Raw genomic sequence first — 27071 nt, 5'->3', positions numbered from 1 at the left:
TTAATCAATTGATTAGTACAATCAATACACAAAGAAGTAGGTGAAATCCGTTGCGATTTAACGTGAATTAAAAGGTTATAAAACTGACCTGAAATAGAAAATAATTAATTACTCTTCCAACAATCACGGTTGAAATGAACCCAAATTTCAGGATAATATATTAATGGTTCAATCAATCAACTAATCCAATAATATTGATTCATTTAATTTCATCAGATTTAATGTTCAAATCAAAATACGTTTAAACATAATCAAAACAAAATATTAAATGAGATTGCAAACTAATGCGGTTAATTTGAATTGACGTAATTTTAGTTGAGAATTGAATTATTTTTATTAATATCATTTCGACAAGTTTTTAAAATATTATATTAATAAATATGAAAATGATAAAGATTAATGATAAGTTGGTAATTGATGTGTAAAAATTAGTCAAATACTTGCTAATTAAAGGTTGATAAATCTTCCAATTAGTTTCTAATCATTTCCATTGTTAATAAAAAGATGGGTACCGTTTATGACTTTTAATTGTTAACGAATTCGTTGATTTTATTAATGAATGATAAATTTTCACGTTGATTGGTAAAAGTCCATCAAATTTTCCTTGTTTTAAATTGTTGACCATCAATGTTTCGGACAATCAGTTATTATTCCGAATCAATCGGTAAATTGATGGATGCAATTGTGATCATCTTTTCATAAGATTCAATTTTAGAAATGATTTGCCAATCATCAGTAGCACCAATATAAGAATAAATGGTTTTGGTTTCCTTGTTACAGATAAGAATTGAATTGTTATGAGAAATCAGCTCGATATGATCAAGAGAATCGCTTCCGATGAAACTTTTCAGAAACGTATAATCAAGTGTTTTACTTTCAAATTGTCGATCAAAATAAAAACTAAAATCATGTTGTGTCAAAATGTACATCACAGGATTCGAGTGGCCATTGGGATGTAAACATGAACGAGTTTCAGTCAGTCCTTGGAACGTGCAAGAAGACAAGCGTCGATAATCAAGACGTGGGATAAATAGATAGGATTTATCGACCGCTTTAGCAGGAGCTTGGCGAGTATTCATCTCCTGTGACATCGGTCCAGTTTCACGATTAGAATGCCGAGAAGAATTACGAGAACAACGAGAAGGTTCCTTAACATCGAAAATTCCTCTTAAGTGATCACCCAGAGAAATAGATTCCACACGTTGCAAGTTCAATAAAGGAGGTTCGCATTTGATTCGTATTTTCGAATTTTTGATAATCGCAGAATTGCTATCGGAGGGAAAAAGATTCGTAAAATTTACATCACATTTATAATTTATCATTAAAGTGATTTAGAAATACTCACTTGGTGTTACAAATATCATGAGTGATATATTTGTGGACTTGACCATAATACGAATTGTCATCACCAAACATTTTAAGATATTTGAATTTCTTTGTGTTCCAATCAACTCGAATACCTTTTCTTCCTGAATCATAGATTATATCGACAATATGATCAGCCTCAATCAAAGAAGAAGAGATAGTCTCATCCTGAGTGAATATATCATATGTTGTCAAAAGGTTTGATTTGGATAAACATCGAATTTCAATTGTATCTTCATCCAATTCAAAGATTGCGATCAACGACTTGTTATAATGTGGGTTTTTTTCACGATCGGGTTGGCAGAATTCTGGATGGCAAGTATGGAAAGAATTCATTCGCAGCAAGCGCTGAATATCGATTACAGAATTTTTGAGCTTTGCGCTTACAATTTCCAGCTCACTGTTTTTTAGATGACAAAGATTAACGAATTTAATGAGGCGAGGTAGATGTTGTTTTCGATCTTTTTCATTGAATATAATCCATCGGTCAATAGCTTCAACTATTTGATACTCATAAGAAACAACTAATTTTAGTTTCAATATGCGTTCTAATAGAGAAACGGAAAATTTTAGAAACGCTCTTGTGTTGGAAATAGGAAGAAAATATTTTCCAATGAAAGAATTGAGCTTTTCTTCATCAAACATTCTGGGCAAATTATGTTCATCATAAAAGTTGTCAATATCTATCAATACTCTCAATATTCCGATATTGAAATGTGAGCGGAAAAAATCATGATATTTTTGTTGAATTTCATCCATTCCAAGATAATTAGCAAGTTCCATCATTTTTAATGCACTTTCCATGGAAAGAGATAGACGGTTATATTGAATAAAATCAACAATATTATCAAATGAGTTTCCATCGAGATCAAGTTCTATTTTGGTTGTGTCACAATTAGAATCGGAAAAAAGTTTCACAAAGTAAGGAATCGATGATAACTTTTGTTTTGGAATTTGATAAGATTTTTTTCGGTTCACAATTGTAACTTTCGTATCAAGAAATGTCCATTGTTCTTCCTCCATCTTGACCACCACTTTAAGTATCACTTATAAGAAGCTAACAAACAATTGACATGAAAAATTGCCTTTATAAGATCCTTACAAAACAAAAAGAAAATGGTTACCACTAGGTTTCCTTTTCAAACCGAAGCTCACAAAGTCAAATCTTATATTTGGCCGATCCGAATAAATTGATCGGTCACTTCTGTGTAAGAATCGATCATCAAGACAAGAAAAAACAAAGAGAAAAGAGGAATTAACTTTCTTTCGCTCTTATGAAACATATTGGTAACGAAAAATTGAGTATAAAAATAGTCCGAATTACGATTTGAGTTCAATTCGTCGTAAATGATATACAATTTGATCTATTGTAGTTTCTTTCAAATTTCTTCACAAAGTTTAGTGTTCAGCTGAACTTATCTAATCTTGGTTATTCATTCTTGACCATTGGTGGCTTATTGATTTCTGTCTCTTAGTTTAATAAGACAGGAATGAATTTTTGAGGAGATTAAGAGATTAAGCAATTAAACATCAAAACTTTAAATTTTAATAAATCCAATATGCAACCAATTTGTATCTTTGGCTGTGTTATACAGTTGATGTGTCAAAAATGTTGAAAAATTGGCCTGATTAACAGAAATGTACCAAAAATTGGCGATTATAAATAGTTGATTATTATTATTCCGAATCAATCGGTAAATTGATGGATGCAAATGCAATCATCTTTCCGGGGATTCAATTTTCAAAAATATTTTCCAATGATCAGTATCACCGTTATAAGAACAAATGGTTTTGGTTTCCTTGTTACAAACTAGAACTGAATTGTTATGAGAAATCATCTCGATATGATCAAGAGAGTCGCTTCCGATGAAACTTTTCAGGGACGAGTAATCAAGTTTTTTACCTTCACGTTGTTGACCACAACTAAAACTGAATCCATTTTTAGTTAAAAGGTACACATACTTTACATGATAATTGTGGGTATTGGTATAAAGTTTATCAAAACATGCAAGAGTTTCAGTCGGTCCTTTGAACGGGCAAGAGGAAAATTGCTTATAATCGAGATACGGAAGATAATACTGTTTGATGCCAGATTTTTCCGGAACTGGATAGGTGGAGGGTGCATAATAATGAGAAGCACCAGGAAGCTCATTACCGTAGCAAATTCCCTCAAAGTGATCATGCAGAGAAATAGATTCTAATCGCGTCGGGCTCAAGGAATGTCCATACGTGTGAGCCATTTTCGAATCTGTGATCACTCCACGAATCCTTAAGATGATAAAGTAAAGAAGATATTTAGATTATATTATTATAAAGAGTCAGTTTAACTTACAGATTGGGAGGCTTGATATCATGAGTGATATATTTTTGAATTTGATCATAATAAGAATTTTCTTCACCAAACATTTTCAAGTATTTGAATTTATTTGTGTTCCAATCAACTCGAATACCTTTTCTTCCAGAATCATAGATTATATCGAAAATGTGATGAGCCTCAATCAAAGAAGAAGAAATAGTTTCATCTCGAGTGAATTGACCATAAATTGTCCAATGTTTCGATTCTGTCATCCGTCGAATTTCAATTGTATCTTCATCCAATTCATAGATTGCGACCAACGATTTGTAATAATAATGTCGAGTACTTTCACAGTCTGATTGACACGATTTTGGATGACAGGCGTGGAAAGAATGTACATTCAACTGCAAAGTATAAATACAAAACCCAGCATTTTCTAGTATGCTAGCGACATTTTTCATTTGTTGTTTATGCAAATGGCAAAAATTGACAAATTTAATAAGTCGAGGCACATATTGATTTCTATCTTTTTCATTGAATTTAATCCATCGATCAATAGCTTCAACTATTTGATACTCATAAGAAACAACTAATTTCAGTTTCAATATGCGTTCTAATAGAGAAACGGAAAATTTTAGAAATGCTCTTGTGTTGGAAATTGGAAGAAAATATTTTCCAATGAAAGAATTGAGCTTTTCTTCATCAAACATTCTGGGCAAATTACGTTTCTCATAAAAGACTAAATAGTCTTCCAATACTTCGATGTTGAAATTTGATAGAAAGAAATCATAATACTTAAGTTTAATTTCCTCCATTCCAAGGTAATCAGCGGTTTCCATCATTGATAACGCATTTTCCAGGGAAAATGATAGATGATCTTTGTGAATAAAATCAACAATATTATCGAATGAGCTTTCATCGAGATCAAGTTCTATTTTGATCAAATCAAAATTAGGATCTGAAAATAGTTTCACAAAGTAAGGAATCGATGATAACTTTTGTTTAAATATTTCATAAGATTTTGTTCGGTTCACAATTGTCACTTTTGTATCTAACAATGTCCATTGTTGCTCGGCCATCTTGAAACACTTTAATTTTGTCTTATAAGAAACTAACAAACTACAGAAAAGACTTTTTCTTTTATACTCAAACGGAGAAAAGAAAATGGTGGCCACTAGGTTTCCTCTTCAAACGCAAAATATGATTGGGTTTGTGAAAGGTCGATTCGAGTAAATTGATCGTTAACTCCCGTGAAAGAATCGATCATCACAGACAAAGAAAACAAAAGAAAAAAGAAAAAAGTAGAGCAGATTATTCATCTTCCTCAAGTTTTCCTGTTTTCTCTCCATCTTTGTTTAAAATAGATTAAGATCGATTTAAAGTCGTTATGGAGCATCTCTATTGGCTACTTAAGGTGATTGAGAGAGATCGTTTATCATATGCTTAGGTCCTGGAGATGTTCTTAGGCCCTTCAACCAAAGCATCGCAACTTGAGATTTGTCAACTCACAATAGTGACAAATAGATGAGTCACGATTTGCAGAATTGATGATTTCTGAGAATGAAATCTACTCTATTATCGAATGAGCCCGAAATGTTCAATTCGCAGTATTTTCTCAATGATTATTAACAATTAAAGAAGATTCTGATAGCATATTTTAACAGGATTATACAACCAAACTTAAAAAGTTTCTGACTGAATACAGAAAATCACATATGAAAATTATTGCTGTTGAGATTATTCAACGTTTATTTCAATTGAAATCTTAGGAAAGTTGACAATTAAGAACCGTTTGATTGGCCAAATCAAATGACGATGACAGTTTTGATTAGGTAACAATCAATGATCACATGAAATGATTAACTAATATCCCAATCCAATCCGTGAGTTAAGATATTCATCAGTGAGCAAAACTTTAATTAATGAATCACCTAAATCGTGTTTTGATATTTTAGGTCCAACTCCTGATTCCTTGACCAATTTGTAGTTACCTTTACCATCACCATCTAGTGATCAAATTGATAACCATTTTAAATCACAAGCCAGAGTTAATTAATCAATTAATTACTTACTGTCAATATGAGGTGGACACAATATAATCCAATCTAATTCTGATTCTTTAATCACTTTTTCCATTCTCAAATGATCTTGGTGAATATTCATCACTGGTGGTGGGATTTTTTCAGGCTCCCAGAAGAGGAAAGCTAATCAAAGTTGAAGAAAAAACATCAAATAACAATAATTTAGAGTTAATTGTAACAATTAAACTACTAATTGTTGTTTCATTTTACCTGAGATACAAACAGAGATCCGTTTGACTCCAAACTTTTTCATTGAAGCGACAATGTTTCGAGCTCCATCGGACATAACGGTTGTTGGTCCAAGGTCAGTTCGAGTTCCTAAGACAATGATCACAGCATCTTGACCTTCAACGGCCTTATCGACATCTTCACCATTGGTCACATCACCGATAACAGTTGAATTAACCTTAAGGTCACTTGGTAGTTTACTTGAGTCTCGGACAAAAGCGGTAACTTCAAAACCTAAAAGGAGAAACAAATTCATACACAATTAAGACACAATTAACTTGACAGTTGAATTGAATCAAACCTTGTTCAATTGCTTTGGATACTGTTGCTAATCCAGTGTTTCCGGTAGCACCAAAAATAACCAACTTTTTAATTGTTGACATGTTTCAGTTGTTTGAAAGTTAATTGTTACTCTACTTGTTGTCTCGTCTAAAGTATTCACTTTAATGGGAGTTAATTAAGCTACAAATCATTCATTTAAACAGTTTTATGACAATCAAAGGAGTGTCTTAGTTTTATCAATGAATTAATTATTATGTAATCAGAATAATTCAAAGAATGAACCAGAATTAATACTATTAATTGTTATTTACTTTTACTGATTGATTATTTTTTAACCTTGACTATGATTAATCCCATAAACGGTTTCCATTAATTAATTATAATCAATGGTAATTATTTGATCAACCAGATGATTTCCAATTAGTTAAATGATCAGGATGTTGATACACCCAATGTTTAATCATCAATTTCATCAAACTTAATCAACAAAATCTAAACCATTTTCATTGTGAATTAAATTGTAGTAAAGAGTTAATCAAACGTCAGTTGATTAAACCCAACCTGCACTTGATATGATCGTTAATTGCTCTTAATCTTGATAAAAAAACTTTATTTTTGTATCTTAATTATATCCTTGATTGTTATAGTCATAATTGCACCTTCAGTTAATAATAATTACCGTTGGTTCAAATAATTGCTAATAACTAATAGTAATAATTAGTATTCAATTAGAATTGCGATTATTTTAATTGCTAAATTCAAATTCTACACAATCAAATTGATTCTTAAACTTGATCCATTTCACATGGAAATCAATAAATTGTGAAAATATAAAATAATACAAAGTCAAGAAACAATGGTTAATAATACTATCAAGTTGACGAACAATTAATTTCGTAATTTAGCTCTTACAAGTAATGCAAAATAAGCTAATAAACGGAAAATGATAATGACCACAATCAACATCCAGTAATCAAAATGTAGATTTTTCTTATCAAATCCAACGGAAGCAATTACTTGAGGTCCATTAACGAGGCAACCCTGACCGGGAACGGTTCCATTCGAGGGTAAAGTTGTACTATTAAGAATATTATTGACACTTGATGTCTCGTAATCACAATCAATGGAGGTCACATCTTCCCATTGGTTTATTAGTAGAATCTCATTTGAATAATAAATCCATGAGAAATACTTGATCCATCTTAACCAGGCAGGAATAGTTCTGAAATTGAGGAAACGGGAAACGGAAAAATTTGATTAGATTGCGAATTCACTGTTTATCCAATAACTTACGCGGCATTTAAAAAAGTACCACCGAGTAAAATTAATGGTGCTTGTAACGGAGACGACAATTCAAGGGCCATAGTGGTTCCACTCGAAATCGCTGAAATAAAATACCCGAATCCCGAAGCTGCATTGACAATCAGAATACTGACCAAGTTTCCGATCATGAAAGCATAGAGATTGTCATACAATCCAACTGCATAGTAACTTATTGACCAAGTTAGAACAGGAAGAAGTATGAAATACGGTTGGTCAGCTAATGTCCGAGCCAAAAAGTAGATGCTAACCCGATACAGGCCTGCACCGTGTTCTCGCAGAAATATTGGTGTTTCTTGACAGAAGGCCTGGATGAAAACAAAGACAGAACAGACAATCAATCAATGAATAATTGCGAGTTAAATGATAACTAATTGTTTCTTACATTAATCACAACAAATACACTTGAAAATTTGCATTGACGATTAGCAAAAAAAGGGCACCATTGATATTCATTATGCCTTCTTGGTTGTAATCTTGTCTCCAATAAACTAAACTGACCAAACCAACGGAAAACTAAGAGGAAAAAATCATTACATTTGCAATTAATTAATGGAAAATGTTACTTATTAATATTAATAACTAAAAATCCTCACCAATGTGTTGAAAATTCGTGCAACGGTCATCATTGGATCTCGAAGGTCAACTAACACAGATCTCCATAATAATAATCGAAATTGTGTCCAGATCCCTTGTTTATAAACTCGTGAATTTAGAGGTACTGAATTGTCCATTAACTGACTGTTATTGATTAATTGTTCATCGGATTTAATTTTTGACTCCATTTTTTGGAACTGACCAGTTTTCTTGTAAGCATCACAGATCATCTTGAACAATATTAATAATGAATTGAAATTAGTAAATTGGTATTGATTGTTTAGAGTAAATTAACTTACATTAATTTTAGATCGACACTGTTGCTCGTTACCAGGATCTATGGACAGTTTTTGAATGAAAAAATCGGGTGGATTATAATTAGATGGACAGACTAGACCATTTGATGAGAAAAAATCAATCGCTTGACCAGAGGTACCAAAAAATGCAAGTCGACCATCAGCAATAAGCATAATTTTATCAAACAATTTAAATATTTCGGACGAAGGCTGATGAATGGTACAAATGATAGTTCGTTGCTCGGACGCCAATGACTTTAGAACTGAAATTACACTCAGAGCCATGAATGAATCGATTCCCGAAGTTGGTTCATCACAGAAGAGTATCGGTGGATCCATGATAATCTGATGCCAAGAAAAAGCAAATTGATCACTCACACAACTAATTAGAAATTAATTATTAGTTAATTCACCTCTGTAGCAATAGAGAGCCGCTTCCTCTCTCCCCCTGATAACCGTTGACCAGTTTTCTCACAAGCAATCCTGGAGTCGGCAACTTTTGAGAGACCCAACTGATAATAGAAACAGAAACAAATCAAATAATAGACTATTGATATTGTACATGGAGTCAATATTGACCACCTACTCTTTCAAGAAGCTGATCAATCTTGGAATTGATCTGACTACTGGTCAGTTTGACTGGACTTCGCATTTTCAATTGAAATTTTAAATGTTCCTTAACAGTGAGATAACCAAAAAATAGATCATCTTGTTGAACATAAGATGAATACTTGGATAGTTTCTGAATGGTAGTTGGCTCGTTGTTCAACAAAACTTGACCATCGACAATAACGTTCTTAAATTTTGACCAGTCAATACATTGAGTAAAGTTGTTTTACCTAAACAATTAAAGAAACAATTTGTTAATAATGGAACAAAAAACCAACCAGATCAACTAATAAATATACTGAATTACCTGCTCCTGATGGGCCAAGAATAGCCAATAAATTACCCGGTTCAACATAACCAGAAACTATTGAACAATTAAGGTAAAAAAAATTAATACATTGAAATAAAAATCATGAAGGTGACAAGTGATTCTGTCATGATAATTTCAGCAAAGTATCCACTCATGAGAGATAATCATTTTCAGATTAACTTGATTTACATTTGATGAGAGAAACAAAAAAAGTATCAAAAATAAAAAGTAATTATGTCAATCAAAGTAGCAAAGGTTAGTTAACTATTAACAATGAAGGATATGAAGGACATCAAGATAATACAACTAATTGTCAAGTGACTGAACAATTAAATCTATCTAATCTCAAAAAATTGTATCAATTGTGTTAAAAGTGATCAATATGAGTAGATTTACACCTACAACTCACCATTTCGGATAATATGAACTGATTCCTTTGGATTACCCAGAAAATTGCTTAATCTGGACGAGGCTTTGGAATGGACATTAAGATTATCCCAACCAATTGAAATCGGCTTGAAATCAACATAAGGATTCATATGATTATCCCGAGGTAGAGTTGAATTATTGTTCATTCCTGTAGAAAAAGTTGAAAGTTATTTAGTTGATCAATTGGATTAGTTTTAATTGAATTGAATACACAAACTCATTCTCATCAATGTAATTGAATCAAGATATTAACACTAAGTCCGATGTTAGCGACTATCAAATTGAACACTTTGAACAGTTTAACAAACCAGAACAATGAATAAATTGTTAATGAATTGTTGATTGATTGCAGAAAATTTTCAAGTTACCATTGATTGTTGGTTGAATCTCATCAGTAACGGTAAAAATTGGATTATCAAAGGTATTATATGAACCATTGTGGGTTGAACTTAATGAAATATTTTTATCAGTTTCTGATTTCATTTTAAATTGAACACAATCAAGTCTAATTGTTGACTGTTGAATGTTTTGTCTTTGATATTATTATTATTGCGACAATGTTAACACGTTAATTTAAATTAAATCAGCGAAATGATCAACAGATTGATACACTTTTAAGAATCAGGGTTAAATAAATTAAGAAAGGAAATGAAATTTACTTAATTAAAAAGTTGAAACACTTTCTACACTTTCTGCCCTCGTGATCTCATTAATTTGACTAAGTTATTTAATCGAGGATTTGAATCAGTTAATTGAGATAATTTAACCATAGAAACACAAGGTTATGATCCGGTTCAGAGGAACTTAAATCACTTGATTTATAAATTGTTGGATTATGATGTGACAAATCACTTAGCTTTTTCCAAACAACAATGAAACATCGAGTGAGGTAAATAGTTGATCAATTGAAAGTACAATCAAGGTAACGATCTTATCAATTATTTATAAATAGTATCACTTTCAATTGAAAGGGAAATTATGACAAATAATCTCAGGTAAGGATAACATAAGATAATCCAATTTTAATCTTTGATGGTAATCAGAATAAAATTAACTCCTTAACTAGAGATAATCAACCAACGAGTCAATCGAAAATTAATTTAGTAGATTTCGTTTGTTCTCTTTCAAGATTTATTTCCAGAATCCAATTAATCCAAATGGGTTTGGCATTCTTGTGGCTTACGATAAATTAAACAATTGAATTTATCAATCGATTCTCCAGTAGATTAACATGAATCACCGAAGCCAATTTATACGGGAAGGAGCTAAGAAACTGACCCAATCAAGTTGACCGACTCTTCTTATTTCTTATTGATAATATTTAATGGAGAAAGTGTTTCAATGACAATTAGAATATTTTTTCTTATTTAAGTCATTTTCCATTTTAGTAGCGATTGAATTTCAATTCAAATTCAGCTGATCCAAAGATAAACATGTAATGTCTTCACTTACCAGCAATTAATCAGAATTAGATTCAATTTGTTTCATTAAATCTTGATAAAGATCAACATTATTGTAGTTTAATCATTTATACCGGAAAATTGTGTTGATATTTTGGTTTGATTATCCATCACAGTTTAATTATCACAATTTGAAAAATTAACTAACCACATAATTAATATAATCGGATAAAAAGTGGACTTTGCCAAATGTTGTTGCTGATTAATTTAATTAATTGAATTTCTCACCAAATCAATGATGTTACTATTAATTAACTGTCAACAGACAATTTGTATTGCAAGATATCATCAAATCAATCAGATTATGAAAACATAAACATTTCGACGAAATGATTTCGTCATCTATTAAATGGAAGCGGTTCATTTGAAAACAGAAAATCAAAAATAATTTGAAATCGGCTGAGATTCCGAATACTTGGTTTAGGATTAGAGCCCATTTCTTTATAAACGATATTATCTCTTATGAATCTAATCGGAACATCAATCGATGGAGCAGATAACAGTTCATGAGTTAAATACAGTGTTTCCCCCATTGAAGAAACCAAACTTTCATACTCATTTCCAATACTGATGCAAATGTATATCATTCAAATAAAAACTTACAATTTGGCTTATTAAAAATTGGAGAAACAAATAAATAACTACACAATAATGATGATATTAGATTGTTTATTATAATCAATTTTTGAGTTAATCAATAATGGATAAAAAACAATTGGAAGTAACCTTGTTTATTTAGATTGTGAAATGGAAACAAAAATGAAAGTTAAAAAGGGGACAATGGGTAAGTTGATTAGTGGTTCCATCACTGAACAGTTATTGTAATCTAGGACGATATTTATCGTTACCTTCAGCTTTTTTTCAAATCCACGTTTAAGATACTTTTTTACTTGGTCCAAGGTTCGATTTTCTGTGTCGCGACCGGGAATGGCATTTACCCTTCTGGTCAAGTCCTCGAGATCGATTGTTATGTCGTCGTGGTTCATTATCTCCACATCCATAGACACTCACTGGTGTTCATTCAAATTTGTTCTATACATCTTTACGTAAGTAACACAAACAATAAAATTTCGTCTATGGAAGTTTAACCGATACTCAATTGTCATATTTCAAGGTCATAAAGGTTATTCATGAAAGAACGCACTTTTATGTCGTTTGAAGAACTTTTTGAAAACCAGAAATTTTTTAAAGCCTGGCCGTGAAGTCAAAAAAATAATATCACAAAGCAACCTTGTTATCGCGCTAAGACAAAATCATTTACTTTAGGTAACTTTTTACAGAAAGCAAATTGAATCATGCCTTGTAAGTGAAGAAATGATAAAAGATCACAGGTAGGCTTGAAAAAATCTCTAGTTCTCAAAAAGTTCTTCAAACGACCTTCAGGTGCGCTCTTACATGAGTAACCTTTATGACCTTGACCTTGAAATATTAAAATTGAGTTTAGGTTAAACTTCCATAGACGAAATGTGGACCATGTCGGTCAAGTTGTTTTTGATTAATTGTGAAAAGAAAACCAACAAAATAGCTGAATTGTTTGGATTTTATATGACGATTTGATTAATATTTATTTCAACTTCTCAAAGCCACAGTTCAGCACGTTCTACTATCGTTCATTGTTTTCTAATTCTCTCTATTTTCCTTTCTCACAATCGTAAATAATTAAATCAACTAACAACAATAAAGGACCATTATTCCTACCAATGTATTGGCAGCTTAGAATTGAAAAACATCTAGAGCCCACATGATAAGTAGTGAAATGAAATGAATTACTAAGAATCCGTACAATGAAATTGATTTCAAACAATTGATTGAGTCTTTTTTATTGCTATTAGAACTTTTTGTTACTTCACTAATTCTAATTTAATTAAATAAATTCTTAATTTTCAAATTCGCGCTTCGAGATGTCATGGGTTCGGATCAAAGAGTAGAGAGATGATTGAGTCATCCAATTATTATTAATAATCAGTCATTGATTTGAACTTCAAAGTTAAAGTGAAAACCTCGTGGACGCCATTTTCTTTTGTCTGTTTTGTCTATACGAACTTACTTCTTTATTAATTTCTTTATCGAAAGGTTATTAATTTTTTATGCTTAGTGAACTATAAAATACGTGAAGATGGAAGATCAGTGGATAACATTAGATGAAGATACTAATGTGACAATTGTGAACCGAAAAAAATCTTACGAAATTTCTAAACAAAAGCTATCATCCATTCCTTATTTTGTGAAATTATTTTCCCATTCTAATTGTGATACAACCAAAATAGAACTTGACCTTGATGAAAGTTCATTTGATAATATTATCGAGTTTATTCTGGATAATCATCTATCGATTTCCATTGAAAGTGCTTTATCTATGGTAGAAACTGCTGATTATCTCGGAATGGACGAAATTAAACAGAAATATTATGATTTCTACAAATCAAATTTCAACATCAAATCATTGGAAGAGTTCTTGGATTTTTATGAGAAACGTAAATCTCCTGAAATGTTTACTGTTGAGAAGCTCAATTCTTTCATCGGAAAGTATTTTCTTCCAATTTCTCATACAATTGCATTTCGAAAATTTTCTGTTTCTCTATTAGAACGCATATTAAAACTAAAATTGATTGTTTCTTATGAGTATCAAATAGTTGAAGCTATTGACCGATGGATCAAATTCGACGAAAAAGAAAGAAATCAATGTCTACCTCGCCTCATTAAACTCGTTAATCTTTGTCATCTAAAAGACAGTGAGATGGCAATTGTAACCGCAAAGCTCAAAAATTCTGAGCTCGCTGTTGATACTTCACATTCTCCACATGCTTGTCTACCAAAATTCTGCCAATCTGATTGTAAAATTGATCGACACTATTACAAGTCGTTGATCTCAGTTTTTGAATTAGATGAAGATAAAATTAATATTCGACGCTTGTGTTTAAGTTCGCACCTCTGGACTAAATATGGTCAATTCACTCGAGATGAGACAATGTCCACTTCTCTGATTGAGGCTGATCATATCGTCGATATAATCTATGATTCCGGAAGAAAAGGTATTCGAGTAGATTTGATTTCAAAGAAATTCAAATATCTCAAAATGTTTGGTGGTGACGATTCTTATTATGGTCAAGTTTACAGATATATCACCCATGATACTCGTCCTAAAAAGTGAGTATATTTATTGATTCTTAGTGATTACATTATCATACTAATTATTCATTCTCCATCTTTCTCACAATCTTAGTACTTGTGTAAAGATCAAAAATTCGAGTGAATCGCGTTATGCACGTTTCATTGTACAACGTTTGGAAGCCATTTCTCTAGGTGATCACTTGGAAGGAATTTGCTATGGACATGGAGATCACATTGATTCTATCGGTTTTGGCGATGAAAGCTGTAGTGATGAATCTATTTTTTCTGACGATTCTGATTGTTGCGAAAAATCTTATTATTATCTCCAGTCTTTGGATTATCGAAAACTATCTTGTTGTGAATTCCAAGCAGCGGTTCAAACTCGTTCATGTCTATTATTGAAGCAGAATAACGATTCAGAATTGCAAAAAGTTTTGTACATTTTGACAAAACGTGATTTCCGTCGACAGTTTTTACTAGAACATAAGAGTAACATAAAATTACTTGACCATTTGTTCCTGAAAGAATTCATCGAAGCGATTCTCTTGATCATATTGAGCTGATTTCTCATGAAAATTCACTTCTTATTTGTAACAAGGAAACGAAAATGATCTATTCCTATGTGAAAGACACAGACTATTGGAAATTGATGTCTAAAATTGAATCTCCTGAAAAGATGATTACGATTGCATCGATCTATTTGCCTTTGATCGAGAACAATAACTAATTGTCGCTCAATTTAAAACATTAATGTTCAATCACTTGAAACAATTAAGTTTGATTGACTTTTCTTAATGTATGTGATAATTTTCACTTTCATATTTTATTGTTGCTTCTTAATTCAATTCCATTAAAACCATCCAACTCATTAACACGTAAAAATCATAAATGAAGTTCATCTTTATTATCAATAGTGAATACGATTAGCTTTGATTGGTAAATATTAATAATATGAAGATTCATCAACACAATTTCTATTAATTCACAAATTGAGAAATTGAACAGACTAAGGAGACAATTAAGCCAAAATCAAATGCATCATCAGGATAACAATTGATCTTCTCAATTTTCAGATTCGCGCTTCTATTTGTAGATTGCGAAATGTATTGCGCTTATAGAGAAAACCTAGTGGACATAATTTTCTTTTCTCTGTCTTTGCTATAAAAAGCTTAGTTCTTTTGTTAAAAGGGTTATTTAATATTTAATTTCTTTCAAGTGAATATCAAACTGCCTCAAGATGGAAGATCAAATGACATCATTGAATGAAAATATGAAAGTTACAATTGTGAACCGAAAAAAATCTTATGAGATTTCTAAACAAAAGTTATCATCGATTCCTTACTTTGTGAAATTATTCTCCAATTCTAATTGTGCCGTGATAGAACTTGATCTTGATGAAAGTTCATTCGATAATATTATCGAGTTTATTCTGGATGGTCATCTATCGATTTCTATTGAAAGTGCCTTTTTAATGATGGAAATTACTGATTACCTTGGAATGGACGAAATTAAACAGAAATATTATGATTTCTACAAATCGAATTTTAACATAAAACTTTTGAATGAGTTCTTGGATTTTTATGAGAAACGTAAATCCCCTGAAATGTTTGCTGACGAAAAGCTCAATTCCTTTATTGCGAAATTTTTCCTTCCAATTACTCGCACACGAGCATTTCTGAAATTTCCTGTCGCTTTATTGGAACGAATTTTGAAGTTGAATTTGGTTGTTTCTTCCGAGCATCAAATATACGAAGCCATTAAGCGATGGATCTTTTTTAATAAAAAGGCCCGGAAACAATATCTACCTCAACTCATGAAATTCATCAATTTTAGTCGTTTGAACGATGAAGAGATTAAAATTGTCGCCTCGACGCTTAAAGCTTCTGGATTCACTCCCGATACTCCACCATCGAAGAAGCAACCTCCCCGTGCCTGTCTACCAGAATTCTGCCAATTTGATTGTATGATTAATCGACAATATAACAAGTCATTGGTCGCAATTTATGAACTGGGCAAAGATAAAATTAATATTCGGCGTTTATCAAAATCAAACCTCTGGACTAAATATGGTCAATTCACTCGAGATGAAACAATGTCCACTTCTCTGATCGAAGCTAATCACATTGTCGATATTATCTATGCTTGTGGTCATAAAGGTATTCGAGTTGATTTGATCGGAAAGAAATTCAAATATCTTGAAATGTTTGGTGATGACGATTCTTATTATGGTCAAGTTTACAAATATTTCGCTCATGATATTAAAACTGATAAGTGAGTATATTAGTTCTTATTGAAAACATAATATGTAAAACTAAATACTCTTATTTTCACATCCTCAGTACTTATATAAAAATCAGAGACTCGCAAAGTGGATCTATTAATAATATTTGTGCTAATGTTAACATGAAACGTTTGGAAGCCATTTTTCTTGGTGAGCACTTGGAAGCAATTTGTGATGGAACAATTAAATTTGTTGAATCTGCTAGAACTAATTGTCGATGCTCTAAGCAAGTTGATTGGTCCGATTGGGACAGCAAATCTTGTGGTCATAATGAATCTTGCCGTAATAATGAATCTGATATGCTAGTGAATAAGCCTTATTATTGCCCGTCTCTTGATTATCGAAAATCGTCTTCTTGTGAATCCCAAGGACCAGTTCAAACTCGGTCCTGTTTGTTATCGAAACCAGATAAGTATTCAGGTTCGCAAAAGATCTTGTGCTTTTTGACTAAACGTGATTTCCGTCGGCAGCATGTGGATGGACATAGAGTTGGCATGGATGCATCAATAGTACTTGACTTCTCGTTCCTAAAAGATTTCATCGAGAGCGATTCTCTTGATCATATTGAGCTGATTTCTCATGAAAATTCACTTCTTATTTGTAACAAGGAAACGAAAATGATCTATTCTTATATCGATGATACAGACTATTGGCAATTAATGTCTAAAATTGAATCTCCTGAAAAGATGATCGCAATTGCATCCATTTGTTTACCAATTGATTTTGACCAATAACTAATTACCAATCAATTTAAAATATTGATGTTTAATCAATTGAAACAAAATTAAGTTTGGTCTACTTTTTTTAATGTACGTGATAATTTTCACTTTCATATTTCATTATTGCTTAAATTCAATTCAATAAAACCATCTAACTCATTAACACGTACAAATCATAAATGAATTACTTGTAAAACAGAAATGATTAGTTCTGATCAATAAATAATTAGAAATTTCCCCGATCTCATGCAAACAAATTAATTGTTTGATCAGTTTTCAATCAAACGGATCTTCATTTGCTTATTGTTGCTCATTTAATGGATGACGAAATGTCTTTGTTTGGTTTCTAATTCGATTAGTAATTAGCTTTTTTTGATTTGGTGATGAATTGGTCATCAATACTTTCACATTAGGCTTTCAACAAATTCGTAATCGACTTTTAATTTGTTAGTCATATCACAATACGAGTTTTATTAGATCATTAATAATATTAATTTAATATCTTTGGACCTAATGATTAAGTCGGTATCGTCCAAATTTACCAATTTCTAAGCTCTTAATCAACTTGAAGCAAAGTTTAATCCACTAGCAAAAACAAAAGATTTACTAAACCGATAGAATCAATCAAATGTCTTGAGTTTGAAAAGGAAACCAAGTAGACGCCATTTTATTTTTTCAATAAAAAGCTTAATTCTTTTGTAAAACCGTTAGTTTTTTATAATTAAATATGGACCCAATTAAATGAAGATACTGAGGCTAAGAGATGTTGCTAATGAAACTCGACTGCTTGTTAAGGTCCAAATGAGCAAATCATCGTCGATTTTAAGACAATTGAATCAACGAAAGAAATTATTTAATCAAGGATTTGAATCAGTTAATTGAGATAATTTAACCATAGAAACACAAGGTTATGATCCGGTTCAGAGGAACTTAAATCACTTGATTTATAAATTGTTGGATTATGATGTGACAAATCTTCTTTAAGAGTTAGAAAAAGTGCTCATCGGCTCACTAATAGGAATATGCCAACGGTCAATGTTCCTCATGGATTCATTCAGGATGATCTTATTTATGAGGCATTGAATTCGATTTCTCATCAATATCCCTTAATTACTTTAACTCATCTCATTGGGATCTTCATTATCTTAGTTCATTAACAGGGAACAAATTTGAAACTAGAAAACCTCGAAAAGTATGAGATGACTTTGCAACGGCAATCCAAAGTTTAATCGAGTCAGATCTGGGTGATAATGAATTACATTCGATAACCTTTGATTTGGCTGATTGTTTGTTTGGCCGAGATGAAAATCGCAAACGATTGAGATGCGTTAGAATATCGACTTTCCCGTTACAAGCCAAAAACCTCATAGATTTCCAGAATTGCAAAAAGTACTGCAAATTGCAATACTTTAGAGCATTGGAATATACCGACAAAAGATGATGAAAAGTTAATAGACAACATTGAGACTTTTTCGATTCGAAGCCTATTGGACAGGAGGAGAAGATTTTCTAATGGGCTATATCGTTGACCAAGCTTCGAATGAGATTTGTTATGCTATCGAAACTCTTGGTAAATTGTAGACAATTTTCTACACAACAAACGAGCTCCTTTTATCTTTAATGTCTGTTTTTTAATTTTGAACGAAAAAATCGGGTGGATTGTAATTAGATGGACAGACTAGATGAGTTATTTGATGAGAAAAAATCAATCGCTTGACCAGAGGTATCAAAAAATGCAAGTCGACCATCAGCAATAAGCATAATTTTATCAAACAATTTAAATATTTCGGACGAAGGCTGATGAATGGTACAAATGATAGTTCGTTGGTCGGACGCCAATGACTTTAGAACTGAAATTACACTCAAAGCCATGAATGAATCGATTCCCGAAGTTGGTTCATCACAGAAGAGTATCGGTGGATCCATGATAATCTGATGCCAAGAAAAAGCAATTGATCACTCACAAAACTAATTAGACTTTGATTAGTGTCATCGACAATGCCATTCCTTAAATTTTTACCAGTCAATACATTGAGTAAAGTTGTTGCACCTAAACAATTAAAAAAGCAATTTGTTAATAATGGAACAAAAAAAAAGCAACCAGATCAACTAAATATACTGAATTACCTGCTCCTGATGGACCAAGAATAGCCAATAAATTACCCGGTTCAACATAACCAGAAACTATTGAACAATTAAGGTAAAAAATTAATACATTGTTTCCAAAATCTAATTAATCGCAATTCTTCATTAGATTGACACAAATCATCAGAAATCCACTTTTGTATGGGAAGGAGCAAAGAAACTGGATAAGTTGGTCGCGTCTTCTTATTTATAAAAGTTAATGAAGAAAGTGTTTCATTGACAATTAGAAGTTTTTTTCTTAGTTTAATTATCACAATTTGAAAAATTAACTAACCACATAATTAATATAATCGGATAAAAAGTGGACTTTGCCAGATGTTGTTGATGATTAATTGAATTTCTCGCCAAATCAATGATGTTACTATTAATTAACTGTCAACAGAAATTTGAAATCGGCTGAGATTCCGAATACTTGGTTTAGGACTAGAGCTCATTTCTTTATAAATGATATTATCTCTTATGAATCTAATCGGAACATCAATCGATGGAGCAGATAACAGTTCATGAGTTAAATAATGAGCGATGTTTGGATTTTAGGTGACGATTCGCTGGCTTGATTATAATTCTTACTGATATTTTGATTCCTAAAAGTATCTATTCATAGCCAAATTCTGATTTTATTGCTAATAATCTCTGCATATATTTAATACAAATAATGTATCTTCTCAATGTCGAAGCTCAAATGTCCTGTTTAATTTTCTCAATTGAAAATTCGCGCTTCCATCTGGTAGATGGCGAAAGTAGTGGACATCATTTTTTTCTTTCTTATCTAATAAAAGCAGCTTAATTCTCTGCAGAAAAACTTCAAGACCTGAAGTTCAAGTTGAAGCTCAACAGTTACTTTTCTTTTTTAACGAGTGAACATCAAACCTTCTCCGCTTCAAGATGAAAGATCAATTGATATCATTAGACGAAAATATGAAAGTTACGATTGTGAACCGGAAAAAATCTTATGAGATTTCTAAACAAAAGTTATCATCGATTCCTTACTTTGTGAAACTATTTTCCAATTCTAATTGTGACACAACCAAAATAGAACTTGATCTTGATGAAAGTTCATTCGATAATATTATCGAGTTTATTCTTGATGGTCATTTATCCATTTCCATTGAAAGTGCCTTTTTAATGATGGAAACTGCTGATTACCTCGGAATGGGCGAAATCAAACAGAAATCATTTGATTTCTATCAATCGAATTTCAACATCAAACTATTGGAAAAGTTTTTAGATTTTTATGAGAATCATAAATGTATTGAAAAGATTAATGAAGAGAAGCTTAATTCCTTTATTAGAAAGTATTTCTTTCCAATCTCTCATACAAAAGCATTTCTAGAATTTCCAGTTACTCTACTGGAACGCTTATTAAAAATGGATCTGGTTGTTTCTTCTGAGTTTCAATTGTTCGAAGCTATTGATCGATGGGTTGAATTTGATAAAAAGCTTCGAAAACAATATTTTCCCCGACTCACCCAATTCATCAATTTTCGTAAGATGAAAAAGGCTGAGATCTACGGTGTCGGGTGGTTGCTACGAAGGCAGGGATTGACTTCTGATATTCCACTGTATAGTGAAAAGTATCCTCCACGTGCTTGTCTACCAGAATTCTGCCAATTTGATTGTATAATTAATCGACATTATAATAAGTCATTGATCTCAATCTATGAACTTGATGAAGATAAAATTAATATCAGACGTTTATCAAGCTCAAATCTCTGGACTAAATATGGTCAATTCACTCGAGATGAGACAATGTCCACTTCTCTGATTGAGGCTGATCATATCGTCGATATAATTTATGATTCTGGAAGAAAAGGTATTCGAGTTGATTTGATTGGAAAGAAATTCAAATATCTTGAAATGTTTGGTGGTGACAATTCGTATTATGGTCAGGCTTACAACTATTTCGCTCATGACATTCAGGTTGATAAGTAAGTATATATTGATTCTTAACGATAATATGATCGTAATACTTTCTATCTTTTCATATTCTTAGTACTTATGTTAAGATCCAAAAGTCTCAAAAGTCTGATAAGGAATCGAGTTGCAAAAAATTAAACATGCCGTTTAGAAGCCATTTCGCTGGGTGATCACTGGGAGGGAATTTGCTATGGAAATGAAGATCCCGATGATTCTGTTGGGTTTAATGGAGGTCATATGTCTGATGAATCTGATGACTTGATGACTCTGATGATAATGGCGGATTGAATAAATTTCATGACCAGTATTATTATTGCTCGTCTCTTGATTATCGAAAAATGGTTTCATGTGTATCGAAAGGACTGACCCGAACTCGTTCATGTTTGTTACCCAATCCATATCGTTATAATGGTTCTTTTAAACACTTGTACTTTTTGACAAAAAGCGATTTCAGTTTTTATTATGTACGAGGAATGTATCATTCGCATAAACGTGACTTCTCGTTCCTGAAAGATTTCATCGGAAGCGATTCTCTTGATCATATTGAGCTGATTTCTCATGAAAATTCACTTCTTATTTGTAACAAGGAAACGAAAATGATCTATGCTTATATTGATAGTGATGGAGCTGATTATTGGCAATTTATGTCTGAAATTGAATCTCCTGAAAAGATGATTACAATTGCATCGATTTGTCTGCCGTTTGATTGTGAACAATAACTAACTGTCACCCAATTTAATACATTGATGTTTAATCACTTGAAACAAGTTATTTTGCTTTTCTGAATTAAACCGATAATCTCGCCTTAAGTTTTCAATTGTCGCTCGAATATTTTAAATTAAAAAAATTATCAAATTGATTTGCGATTTCAAGTGAACCTCATCTTTTTGTCCACAACCTTTAGCTGTAAATTATTGTTTTGTCTTATTTTGAAAGAGTCGAAGGAGTTTTAATTAATGATGCGATTTTGATAGAAATAAATTATCAGTTAATTGGCTTCTATCATTAATTAAGTGATGAATTTGTCATCAGTATTTTTACATGAAGCTTTCAACAAATTCCTAACCGACTTCCAAGTTTTACGCGATAATATCAATAATTAATGTCTTGATATATTCAACCAGAAATCAATCTTTGATTAAATCAAAAATTCATTTCTCAGCTTGATCGCAATCAAATGTCTCGAATTTGAAAAAGAAACAAAGTAAACAACATTTTCTGTCTGTTAAAAGCTCAACTCTTTGTGAAATTTTAGCTCATTAAAAGGGATAATTAAAGATAAACATAACATAGACACAATTAAATGAAACAACGAGATTTTGTTAATTGGATTTAACTAACGAACTAATAATTGTTACTTCTAAAACAATTGATTGAGTAAACAAAGTAAAGAAAATTAGTAATTATCAACAAGAGAGAAACCGATTGTTTAGATTATGTTACAAAAGTAAAAAAGATTGAATCTAAAACTGATTGGTACTAACTTTTTAAATTATTATTGAAATGTGATGAGTTTTAATGTTAAATCGATAATCAACAATTAACAAATTAACAATTAATAGCGGGAAAACTTTCTTACGAAAGTTTTTTAAGGTTGTTATAGACCTGTGGTTTGTTGAAATGGGAATCGTTTTTTAATAAAAAAATTCAAAACTAAATTTCTTCTTTCTCACTACTTTTTCTCTTTCTTTCTCTCTCTCGTCCCATTCTTTCTCATCTCTTCCTTTTTCTTTCCTATCTTTTCTTCTTTCTTTATTCTCTTCTTTCTTTCTTTCTCGTCTCTTTTCTTCTCTTTCTTTTTTCATCTCTTCTTCTTTTTCTTTCTCCTCTCTTCTTTCTTCTTTCTCTTTCTTTTCATCTCTTTCTCTTCTTTCTTCTTTTCTTCTTTTCTTTCTCTTTTTTCTTCTTTCTTTTCATCTTTTCATCTCTTTCTTTCTCTTTCTTTCTCTTCTCTTTCGTTCTCTTTCTTTTGAAATACGCGCTGTAAAAGCTTAACTGCGCATGCGTACAAAATCTTTGATTCAGAATTTCATGAACGGCTATTCAGATTTTGTTCGTACTATTTTCGCTACTGTAGTACTTTCCGCTCTATTTTTGGTACCTCAACATCTCATAGAATCCTTTTATCTTGAGCTCAATTTACCCAAAATTTGAGCTTATCTTATTCAAGTTTGTAGATTAATACATCTCTTCACAAATAGTTCGTAAACATTGTAAGAAGAGAAAATAATTTGTTTACAAAATTAATTGGAATCAATTGATGGCAAGCATCTTAACTGTATCTTTTCCTCTTTTGTCGATTCTAAATACTTTTCTTAATTAGGAGTAACTAGGAGAACCTTAATTCATTTCTTAATCGATTATTGAAAAAATAATCGATAATTATTTGCCACTAACTAATCGATTAATTAATCGAAGTAATCGCCCATCTCTAAATTAGAGACTCTAATTGTTTAGAAAGTTTCTAGTGTTGATAACGATAATATTGCCCATCACCATTTAAACATTCATTTAACTGTTAGTTTGTTACGAGTGAACATTAACCTGTTTCAAGATGGAAGATCAATTGATATCATTAGATGAAAATATGAAAGTTACAATTGTGAACCGAAAAAAATCTTATGAGATTTCTAAACAAAAGTTATCATCGATTCCTTACTTTGTGAAACTATTTTCCAATTCTAATTGTGATACAACCAAAATAGAACTTGATCTTGATGAAAGTTCATTTGATAATATTATCGAGTTTATTCTGGATGGTCAACTATCGATTTCCATTGAAAGTGCCTCATCTATGGTAGAAACTTGTGACTATCTCGGAATGGACGAAATTAAGCGAAAATATTATGATTGCTTTGAATCGAATTTCAGAATCAAACATTTGGAAGAGTTTTTAGACTTTTATGAAAATCATAAATGTCTTGGAAAGATTAATGAAGTTAAATTGAAATCTTTCATTGGGAAATATTTCGTTCCAATTTCCAATACGAGAGCTTTTCAGAAATTTCCAGTTACTCTATTGGAACGCTTGTTGAAAATGAATTTGGGTGTTTCTTCGGAGCTTCAAATTTTCGGTGGCATTTTTCGTTGGTTCAGTTTTGATAAAAAGGCTCGAAAACAATATCTACCTCAACTCATGAAATTTGTAAATTTTTGTCGTATGAATGATGCTGAGATTACAACTTGCGGAATCATGTTTAAAGATTCTGGATACAATTCTAATCTTCGACAAGGAAAGAAGCCTCGTGCTTATCTACCAGAATTCTGCCAATTTGATTGTATAATTAATCGACATTATAATAAGTCATTGATCTCAATCTATGAACTTGATGAAGATAAAATTAATATCCGACGTTTATCAAGCTCAAATCTCTGGACTAAATATGGTCAATTCACTCGAGATGAGACAATGTCCACTTCTCTGATTGAGGCTGATCATATCGTCGATATAATTTATGATTCTGGAAGAAAAGGTATTCGAGTTGATTTGATTGGAAAGAAATTCAAATATCTTGAAATGTTTGGTGGTGACAATTCGTATTATGGTCAAGCTTACAAATATTTCGTTCATGATATCCGTTGGGTTTAGTAAGTATATACAGGCTGCCAAGGTTCAAAGTGAACACTTTTGAAATTTTATTGTGAGACAACCAGAGATGTTAAATTGATCAAATGAAGTTTTTATGATTAATTGGACTATCTAGAAGATAAAATAATTTTTCCATGATAATCAAAAAAGTCATATCTGAGTAAGGTCAATTTTCCGAAAGTCTTCGAAAAAAAACTTTTTAAAGGTCGTTTTTTTTCTTTACCTCATAACTCGGCCATTTTGGATTTTTTTTTGTTGAAAAAAATACCATTGATAGCTCACACTATTCGCTAGCGATGATCTAAATTTCAGAAAAGTGAGAGCTACAGATCTTCAACAAAATTCATTTAGCTGAAGTCAAAAAATCGAAAATTGAGAAAAATTGAGGGAGATGGGACTCTCAATGTTAAACCGCCCATAGACTTAACATGGGCTTAAAAAGTTTTTTTTTTCATCTTTTTTTTAAATATTGATATCTCCTAAGCGTTTCATTATTTTGACCTGAAAATTTGGGGACCGCTTGTTAATAGTATAAACATGATTGTCTGAAAATTTCATACATTTAGTATTTATACTTTGCTCACAGTAAAAATTCAAAAATGTTCACTTTGAACCTTGGCAGCCCTGTATTGATTCTTAACGATAATATTATCTAAATACTTTCTATCTTTTCCCATTAGCACTTATAATAAGATCAAAAAAACGGAAACACATCATCGCAACTCTGGCAGTAATGTTTTCAACTTCAAACGATTGGAAGTTATTTCTCTGGGTGATCACTTGACGGGAATTTGCTATGGAAATGAAGATCCCGATGATTCTGTTGGGTTTAATGGATGTCTTGGGTCTGATGACTCTGATGATGGTGGCGGATTGAATAAATCACATGATCAGTATTATTATAGTTCATCTCTTGATTATCGAAAATTGTCTTCATGTACTCTAAAAGGACCATTTCGACTTCGTTCACTTATACTTTCGAGACTTGGTCCCTATTGGGACAAGGTTTGGTACTTTTTAACGAAACGTGAGTTTTGTAAACACATTCATAGCTACTTGCATGTACTTGACTTCTCGTTTCTGAAAGATTTCATCGGAAGCGATTCTCTGGACCACATTGAGCTGATTTCTCATGACAATACAATGCTAATTTGTAACAAGGAAACGAAAATGATTTATTCTTACAACGATAAAATTGACCATTGGCAATTGCTGTCAAAAATTGAATCTCCCGAAAAGATGATTACAATTGCATCGATTTGTCTGCCGTTTGATTGTGAACAATAACTAATTGTCACCCAATTTAATACATTGATGTTTAATCACTTGAAACAATTAATTTTGATTGACTTTTCTGAATGAAAGCGATAATTTCACCTTAAGATTTCAATTGTCACTTGAATATTTTTTGTGTTTAATCACTTAAAACTAAAACTAAGGTAGTGCAACTGAAAATTGACACATAATTTTAATTGTTGATTGTTCATCAACCAGAGAGTTTTAATTATTGAAATCAACACCAAAGATAGAAAAATTTTTGAGGATTCTAATGACACTAAAAAAATATAAATTAAAAAAAGACTTAAAATTATTAGCATTTAAATCAATTTATCAAACTTAAATTGTCAAATTCATATTTAAAATCTGGTTTTTGCTAAATTTAAATACAAAAGTTTTTTCTTTGAAAATTTTACAAATTTTTTAATACGAAATTAAAGTCCATTTTCTAATCTACTATATGGTATGAAAAAATATTGGTTAACTTGATTAGTTCTCTAATTATTTAATTTAAAGAAACAATTAGATAATGATAAATCCGTCGATAATGTTTCTGTTAAGTGCTTAACATTGTTTTACCCATAGAGGGAGCTATAAAAGTTAATTTATTTTCAACAATTAGTTAAAAAATATTTGATTAATTTTTTGTTAATTGTTGTATTTTCTATAATTTGATGTCATTAGAATTCTCAAAATCTGATCTACTATTGGTGTCAATTTCAATAATTAAAACTCTCCGGTTGACAAATAATCAACAA

The 27071-nt window shown here is 31.4% G+C and overlaps 7 protein-coding genes and 1 pseudogene across 7 annotated transcripts; 4 read left to right on the top strand and 4 right to left on the bottom strand.

Annotated features, from left to right (window-relative positions):
* Positions 1–379: 379 nt before the first annotated feature.
* LOC128388265 (uncharacterized) lies at positions 380–2517 on the bottom strand. The gene is made up of 2 exons (XM_053347660.1): positions 1346–2517; positions 380–1269 (listed from the first exon to the last, which is right to left on the bottom strand). Exons 1-2 carry the CDS (start codon positions 2386–2388, stop codon positions 648–650), a joined length of 1665 nt encoding a protein of 554 aa, XP_053203635.1. The 5' UTR covers positions 2389–2517; the 3' UTR covers positions 380–647.
* A 363-nt stretch (positions 2518–2880) lies between these two features.
* On the bottom strand, positions 2881–5173 carry LOC128388275 (uncharacterized). The gene is made up of 2 exons (XM_053347670.1): positions 3698–5173; positions 2881–3633 (listed from the first exon to the last, which is right to left on the bottom strand). Exons 1-2 carry the CDS (start codon positions 4738–4740, stop codon positions 3084–3086), a joined length of 1593 nt encoding a protein of 530 aa, XP_053203645.1. The 5' UTR covers positions 4741–5173; the 3' UTR covers positions 2881–3083.
* A 219-nt stretch (positions 5174–5392) lies between these two features.
* On the bottom strand, positions 5393–6443 carry LOC128388296 (flavin reductase (NADPH)-like). The gene is made up of 4 exons (XM_053347691.1): positions 6272–6443; positions 5953–6204; positions 5734–5865; positions 5393–5667 (listed from the first exon to the last, which is right to left on the bottom strand). The coding sequence occupies exons 1-4, from the start codon at positions 6351–6353 to the stop codon at positions 5525–5527; spliced, it is 609 nt and encodes a 202-aa protein (XP_053203666.1). The 5' UTR covers positions 6354–6443; the 3' UTR covers positions 5393–5524.
* Positions 6444–6975: 532 nt separating this feature from the next.
* LOC128388251 (protein white-like) lies at positions 6976–10445 on the bottom strand (annotated as a pseudogene).
* A 2783-nt stretch (positions 10446–13228) lies between these two features.
* On the top strand, positions 13229–15273 carry LOC128388286 (uncharacterized). Its single transcript, XM_053347681.1, has 2 exons — positions 13229–14420; positions 14497–15273. Exons 1-2 carry the CDS (start codon positions 13390–13392, stop codon positions 14945–14947), a joined length of 1482 nt encoding a protein of 493 aa, XP_053203656.1. The 5' UTR covers positions 13229–13389; the 3' UTR covers positions 14948–15273.
* A 287-nt stretch (positions 15274–15560) lies between these two features.
* Positions 15561–17626, top strand: LOC128388259 (uncharacterized). Its single transcript, XM_053347648.1, has 2 exons — positions 15561–16655; positions 16724–17626. Exons 1-2 carry the CDS (start codon positions 15622–15624, stop codon positions 17397–17399), a joined length of 1710 nt encoding a protein of 569 aa, XP_053203623.1. The 5' UTR covers positions 15561–15621; the 3' UTR covers positions 17400–17626.
* A 2734-nt stretch (positions 17627–20360) lies between these two features.
* Positions 20361–22263, top strand: LOC128387887 (kelch-like protein 3). The gene is made up of 2 exons (XM_053347175.1): positions 20361–21457; positions 21523–22263. The coding sequence occupies exons 1-2, from the start codon at positions 20415–20417 to the stop codon at positions 21614–21616; spliced, it is 1137 nt and encodes a 378-aa protein (XP_053203150.1). The 5' UTR covers positions 20361–20414; the 3' UTR covers positions 21617–22263.
* Positions 22264–23890: 1627 nt separating this feature from the next.
* LOC128387880 (uncharacterized) lies at positions 23891–26463 on the top strand. The gene is made up of 2 exons (XM_053347165.1): positions 23891–25034; positions 25716–26463. Exons 1-2 carry the CDS (start codon positions 24001–24003, stop codon positions 26320–26322), a joined length of 1641 nt encoding a protein of 546 aa, XP_053203140.1. The 5' UTR covers positions 23891–24000; the 3' UTR covers positions 26323–26463.
* Positions 26464–27071: the final 608 nt, after the last annotated feature.

Source organism: Panonychus citri, unplaced genomic scaffold, assembly GCF_014898815.1.
Source record: "Panonychus citri isolate SS breed McGregor unplaced genomic scaffold, ASM1489881v1 Contig00003, whole genome shotgun sequence".
NCBI lineage: Eukaryota > Metazoa > Arthropoda > Arachnida > Trombidiformes > Tetranychidae > Panonychus > Panonychus citri.
The sequence above is the reverse complement of the archived record's forward strand: the minus strand, read 5'-3'. Positions and strand labels throughout refer to the sequence as shown.